We start from the raw sequence: 7229 nt of genomic DNA on the forward strand, positions 1-7229 counted from the left end.
GATATGTTGAAAATACATTGAAATATATTAACAGGAAATCAAGTTGCTCGGCCCCAAAATCAGTCGTCTTTGTTCAAGAACAAACTCTAATTTCCGGCGAATCTGCCGTCGAGCAAAAACCCTGAATCTCAAAGTTCCTACGCCGCCGTCGATCAGAGGCTTCATCTCCTTTGGATTTGCCCCCGTGGCATTGGAGAGTCCAGTACCCGAAATCCCATAGAGTCCGGTAAGGTACCCGAAAGTTGATTTGTGGGGTCTGAATTTGAATGACGAGATTGAAAGTCCATTGACACTTAAAGACTTCAAACACACAAAACATGGATAAATAATCGAAACAGGTAAACTATTAAAATCGACACAGAATGAGCGGGATACATTCAGTACTCGAGTATTCGATGGAAGGAGGAAAGGGGAAATTTTAATGGGATAGAGAAAGAGAATGAGATGTATCAAAGTAGAAAGAGAAAGAAAATAGTGTAACTGAATAGCGTATTTAGTGGCTTAGGGCTAGGAGGTAACCAAAATTAAATATTTTGCTATAAACCTTAAAAGGTATCTATAGAATATAATTTTTTTAAATGATATATATTTAAAATAAATAAGGTATTAACCTTTGCTATACGAGGTAAAAATTCCTATAATAAACAAGTCGCGAGTCAGACTAGCTAGCAAGGCGCACATTAAGATTCTGCAAATGGAGTGAGGTGTGACCAATCTAGAATGGAGATCAATATAATATTTAGATATTCTGAAACAAATAAAAAATCATACATGTAAAAATTTAAATCTCAAAAAAAAAAGAATCAGAAAATGAAATACCTTACTTTTAATTTCAGCACAAAAATTGGTCAAAATGATCCTCTGGAAAAGCAAAACCAAAAAAATTAAATTGGATGAAAGGAATAGACAGTGTTACCTCTATGGACTACTACAATATCTCAGCAACCGGATAACTTTGTCAATGAAATTACCAGGAAGAAATAAGTATAGGATAAGATTATATCAAAAATATTACTACTAGAAAGAAATCATTTCTCATGTGTTGGAATATGCTGATTCCCTCTTCTACAATTCCTGGCTCACCAAAGTGCTCAATATCAACAGTGTCAAAATAAAAAGGTGGACAGGGCGAGTAAATATATGGTTTGTGCTTACTCCAACAAACTTGGAATGATCCACATCTTCATCATGCACCAAGAATAGGAGAACTATTGCTAGTATAAACCTTAAGATAGAGATGGAAATAATCCCTTCACTCACACTGAGACGACCTGCTCAGGTGCAGGCGGAAATGTATGGTAGGAACTTGAACTTGCAGTCAATGCTTGGGTTAACTTATCATAAGTTAAACATTTGCGCTGGCCAATTTCGTTTTCTACCACAAGACCCAATTCCTGATAGCTCCATGGAAATGTCAATGCTTCGATGTTGAGCAGCACGAACTACGCTGATGCGACATTGTATTTTAACCGCGGGGCAGGCCTCAGTACCAACCGCTGCCATTTTATCAACGTTTAACTTCCTTGAGGATACCATTGCAATTGGTTCCGAGAAAGTGAGGATAGTCTGTGACCAGTGAGTGCTGGGAGTATGGGGAGATGTGGACAAGATAGTTGGCTTTTCTTTACAGAATCTTTCTGTAAATCCAGTGTCAAACCAAATGACAACTCCATAACACCAAGTTGTATTCGGTTTTGAACCTGTAGACCCATTTGCAGAAGTTTCTCCCTTCAGCTCCAGTTCAACCTTAGCAGTAAAATCCATCTCCTCCAGCTTCATTGTCACCAGATCAAAGTTCTGTTCAAGTATACTGAGATGTCAGAGAATTATTGTAAAATCATAAAGAGATTTTTCCTCAGTTTTAAATATGTTTAATGGTTATCCTCCCGAAAAGCACTGTTTCATGAGGCAAGCAATTCTGTGGGGAAAAGCCAGGGAGAAAATCATTTCTAGCAACAGTCGTCTTCACGGTTTCACTCAATACTCTCTTGTGTCTCTTATTTTTCACACAATACATCCACATAACTATTTAAAATTTACAACAAAGTCCATATACCCTGCCAAACCCAAACAATTTCTATGGGCTTCTTATAAAACACAAGTGAATCCTAGAATCGAGTGGAAAGATGACCGAGGTAATATAATATTAATCAAATATTGGAATTAACATATTTGAGTTTAGACTGTCATGATGTGTCTAAAACCTAAATACTTGACGATGCCAATATGCTGTAATGCAGACAACTGATATTAAAATAAGGACCATTTAAAGGTCAATAAAGTTTTCATGGTTCTCCACGCAGATTAAAAGACAAACCTGGAGAACTGTTGAATTAGTTATTATATCACAGCTGTCAATAACATCAACTATTGGAATTCTGGAAGCATCTTTAACAATCTCCTCGCCGATACAAGACATATTAAACCCATAAACGTTTTCCCAAAATGGAATGCTTGTACCACCTCTTCCAAATCCAGCAACAAACTAGAAAAGTTATGTGGGGAGAGAGGTTAGCTTCAACCTAGAAACGAATGATGAGTTAAACACATGCAAGAAAAGCTTTTGAGAGTTACCATGGTTGCCATGTCAGGAAGAACAGCACCTCCAGGCTTCAGAAATTGATCGCGAGCATACAGGACAGAGCTGAGCATTGACTCATAAAGAAGGCAATAACCCATCCATTCACTCACCAACACATCAACACTGTGTGGCTGAACTTTCTGAGTACTCTGTAGCTCTTCAACCATGCCCTGAACAACCTCCATTACACCATTGCTCGGATCAGAACCTTCATTCTCGCTTCCAGTCCGCAAAATGTTATTGTCTTTGGCAATCTAAAATTATAGTAAGAAGTTAGGAAAGTAATGGAATTTAGTAAATAATACTGGAGCTGCAAAATGTGAAGATAAAACTGTTAAATTTGGAAAGCAGCATAACAATTTAATAATGCAAGATTGTTGACCTGAGCTGCCACAGCTGCCATCTTTTCACTTGCTTCAACTGCAATCACCCTTGATGCACATGCCTGGGCTGCAAAGAGACTAAAAACGGCATGAATTAGTTCTTACTGAACGACTCCTTTTTAAATTTAGAAGTTGAGCTTTTTCCTTCAATAGTTAATTGTGAATGCAAAAACGAAGATTAACAGTATAAGTGACCTGTTATGCATGCTTTTAAAAAATTCTGATCGATTTGGGATCTTTGGTCCTGACCTCACTTGCAAATACTAAAATCAGTATTTGTAAGATGAAGTTTGGCCACCAGTATTCACATATCTTTGGTCATGACCTACTTGAAGCTGAGGATGGTTCGCTCACTACAAAAACATATGGGAGCATAGAATAGAATAGGACAACTAAGAGATCATCTGGTGGGCGAGTCTACATACTACCTCATACAAGTGTCTTTTCCTCTATTCCCTGTCCCTGCATAGGGATTTTAAGTGTTTTCTTCCTTGGTTTGCTCATTGCTCTTCCTGCTAGTGGCTCATCTAAAAGGCTGAAAGAAATAGATACATGTACTACTATTTCACCTTATGGTTAAGGCGATGAAATTTTAATTCTCCTTTCTTCAGCTAGGGTACTGTAATATAAAAAAGCAAATAGATTCAGAGCTTAATGCTTGTTCACTTTATCTTCTTTCACTTCCAACTACCTCCTTTCGTAGTTTTTACTGTTCCTGTTTTTTTCTCCATGATTTCTCCCCTAAAAGTAGAACAAGAAAGCTCAGCCAAGGATTCAAGTGTTCACAAAACAAAGGGATCTAAAAAGGATTTAGAAGATCCAAAATCATCAGAATACTGCATCAAATGATCAACTACACGAGTAAAAACTGTAATGATATAAAGTAAATATGAGTAAAATCTCTCCAAACCTCAATATGCCAGTACCACAACCTACATCCATGACTACAGCACCTTTTACGAGAGAAGGATTCCCCAAAATGGCTTGCCGATAAGCATCAGTTCTTACCTGCATAAGCCACAATATCAACAATCTTGTTACCAAATATTTCAGCAGTAGCTTTTTTCCTGAAAGAAGGCAAACATTTATATGGCACAAAGAAGCATAATGAGATAGTTTTTGCCAATAATGTAACTATCAAGAGTCCATGGAAGAACATACATCAGCTTCACGACAATTGGACAAAGCTTGGAAGGCAACAGCAGGAAATGGATGTCAATCAGATTTAAAAGCTGATGAAAGAAAATTCACTTTAATGTCAATTAAAGAGAATGGAGAGCAGTGTGGTTTATAATAGGGATATTGATACATTCTGATGAAGACAAGGTGCTAGGCGGTATATAATGTTTGTTCTGGAGCTTAGCATACTTTGATGTGTGACAGTTGTCATTCTATTGGTGCTTCTTCTATTAAAAGTATTTCCTGATCCAAAAATTTTAAAAAAATTACCAAGGACCAGTTAGAGAAGCAGAATAACTAGATTAGATCAGGTCTGGTCTTCTCTTCTTTCCTTAGGTTAGTGAAGTATGTTCACTTTGTATTGAAGTAAGCAGCAGTTCATTCTTGTTGGACAAGAATTACAAGCAAAATCTATTCAAGTAAATGCTGGGTCTGGTAAACTAGGATACCACAAATAGAGATTGAAAAAGTCCAATCAACATTTAGCTCAACATGGGAAAAACAATCTGATTGACTATATCTTCCTAAACAACAAAAGATGGTTGTTATACATCAAAAATTGGGCCAAAGCAGAACCTAATAACGTAGAAAAGGCTTAATCAAGATAAGAATTACCTTATCACTTATCATGTCCCTGTGAATACCATATGAACTATAACCACCAAAATAGCTTTTATTTACGTCCTTGACCTTATTTGCTGCAACTTTTGCTATATATACGCTGGAATCTAGGTCATCCGGGTTCCTATACGAAGAAACACCAGCTTCTGCAGCGACAATGCCATTGCTGAAAGTAGTATCAGTCATTGAAGCAGATTTCCCTCCATGTTGACTGGAAGCTATAGGTTTGTTTTCTTCTGTTTCAGACTCAAAATCATCCTCATCAATGCTAATAAGCTCAAAATCCTTAATTAACTCCTTTTTGTCGATAGACATAATATCCTCAACATCATCACCTTCATCATCTTCATCAAAGCTATACAGAAGTGCATCCTCATTCAAGAAAGGCTTCAAAAACTCATCATCATTCCAAGGAAATAAGCCCTCATCAAAATTAATAACATCGTGCAAATGATTCAGTAGATCTTCCTTTGATCGACAGACAATGCCACAACTCCAACATTTGTTCTCAGCAACCTAATATCAAAATATATATAAAAAAAGGGTTTATATATATACATTTTTTCTACACCAATCAGTAAATGTTGACCTGTAATAGCAGGTTAATTATCATTTTTACCAAATTATCAATTAACGTTTATCCGGAGATTTACCTATAATTACCTAATAAATGACATGGCTGTATAAATATTCTTTACACCATCTACAACTTAAACTCGTGAGAAAAAAGGTCATTAGACACGTAATAACAAAATTGATGCGTTGAGTACCTTAGACCTAACGTAATTAATGAGCTTAAAGCAGCCGTAGAAATCCAAGGCGAGAGTGGTCTTGAGAGTGTTGAAGTTGAAGCGGTGTGCGGATGAGCAGTGTTCAAAGAGGGCATTGCTGGAATTGTATAGCGAGTCACAGAACAAGCAGAGTAACTCTGAGCTCATAGCTTCCGCTTCATCTTCTTCGTCTCCGTTTTCGTCTACTTTCCAATCGTCCCAGTTCTGCTCCCTGTCGTCGTCTGAGTTTTCAGCTCCTTCTACTTCCATATACGTGGTATTGGGTTCCTCCATAGCCATAGAAATTAGCTAGTTCGAAGTATTGGATTGCAAATGGTAATGGTTTGTTGGGAAGTTTGGGGAAAGGGTGAGAAATGAGAATTAAAGGAAGTTGCCTTAAACCCTTTAAAACCCTACTCTTTGTTATTTGACTGTTTTCTCCTCTACCGCTAATGATTTACACCTTTAAAAATCAAATTTAGTTTCAAGTTTCATAACTATAGGAAAATAGTTTTAGCACCCCAAAATTTTCACAATCTCACTCAAGTATTGAATTTCTTCCCAAAATATTCAATTTTGGCTAAAAACTTCTATATTATATTAAAAGCCAAATATTGTTCGTCTTTTTTACTATTTTAAAATAATTAATTAGATAAAATAATAATTTAAGTTACTTTTCTAGTAGTTGAAACATTTAAATTTCCTAAAATTTTGGGTATTAAATGTTTCCTTATTGAACTACATAAGAACTCGTAAGTTTTAGCTATTACAAACATGTAACATATTAATTAAATCAACTGTCACGACCCAAATTCCATTATAGGTCGTGATGGCGCTCAACACCGTTGTTAGGCAAGCCAACACTAATCAACTAGTAAATTCCCATTTTAATTAATTAGTAAGTGATAGCTTCCCTTATTTGATAAAAAATTAGGAGTTTAAAATTTAAATATAAATAAATGGAAGCAATAAATACGAATCATAATCATGTAAATAAACCAAATCATAAGTCTATTAATGTGTGTACCAATACCTAGTGTCACAAGTATGTGGTCAATCTAGTAGAATATACAAAATCATATTATCCTAATGTCTGAAAAAGAAATAGACAGGAAAAATAAAGACATATGAGAGACTCCAGCTGATGTAGAACGGCTCAAAAGGGCAGCTCACCGGGAAGTCTCGAGTTGGGGAGTCAAGTCTATGCGCCGAACTGATGGCTAGATGCACCTGCCTCAAATCCTGTACAATCAAGTACAGAAGTGTAGCGTGAGAACATAAAATATGTACACAATAAGTATCTCGTCTAACCTCGAAGAAGTAGTGATGAGGGGTCGATTCCGACACTTACTAGGGCCAACAATATAATAATATGAAGTTCAAATTGAAAATCATGATGTATATAGATAACAACAAGCTCAAAACAAGAATAATAACTAGAAAATCCTTCCATCATGCTTAAGAAGTCAATGCACTTTCTTCATTTAAAACAAGTGACATTTCAAGCAACAAATCATACGAACTATAAAGAGTTCCCGTTCTATTATCACACACAAATGTCACCGAGGACATTTGGCCCGATTCAACATAAAAGTAATATGCACTGTTGAGGGTCGAACGACCACGAATCATAGATGCATCTATTAACCTGTCGAGGCGAACGGCCCGTTCCCATGAGAGTAGTGAAAATAATCA

At 36.3% G+C, this 7229-nt stretch overlaps 1 protein-coding gene across 1 annotated transcript; it reads right to left on the bottom strand.

Annotated features, from left to right (window-relative positions):
- Window positions 1-967: 967 nt before the first annotated feature.
- LOC104215907 (probable protein arginine N-methyltransferase 3) lies at window positions 968-5919 on the bottom strand. The gene is made up of 7 exons (XM_009765842.2): window positions 5535-5919; window positions 4759-5280; window positions 3875-3972; window positions 2964-3042; window positions 2575-2835; window positions 2318-2485; window positions 968-1797 (listed from the first exon to the last, which is right to left on the bottom strand). The coding sequence occupies exons 1-7, from the start codon at window positions 5832-5834 to the stop codon at window positions 1339-1341; spliced, it is 1887 nt and encodes a 628-aa protein (XP_009764144.1). The 5' UTR covers window positions 5835-5919; the 3' UTR covers window positions 968-1338.
- Window positions 5920-7229: the final 1310 nt, after the last annotated feature.

Source organism: Nicotiana sylvestris, chromosome 1, assembly GCF_000393655.2.
Source record: "Nicotiana sylvestris chromosome 1, ASM39365v2, whole genome shotgun sequence".
Taxonomy (NCBI): Eukaryota; Viridiplantae; Streptophyta; class Magnoliopsida; order Solanales; family Solanaceae; genus Nicotiana; species Nicotiana sylvestris.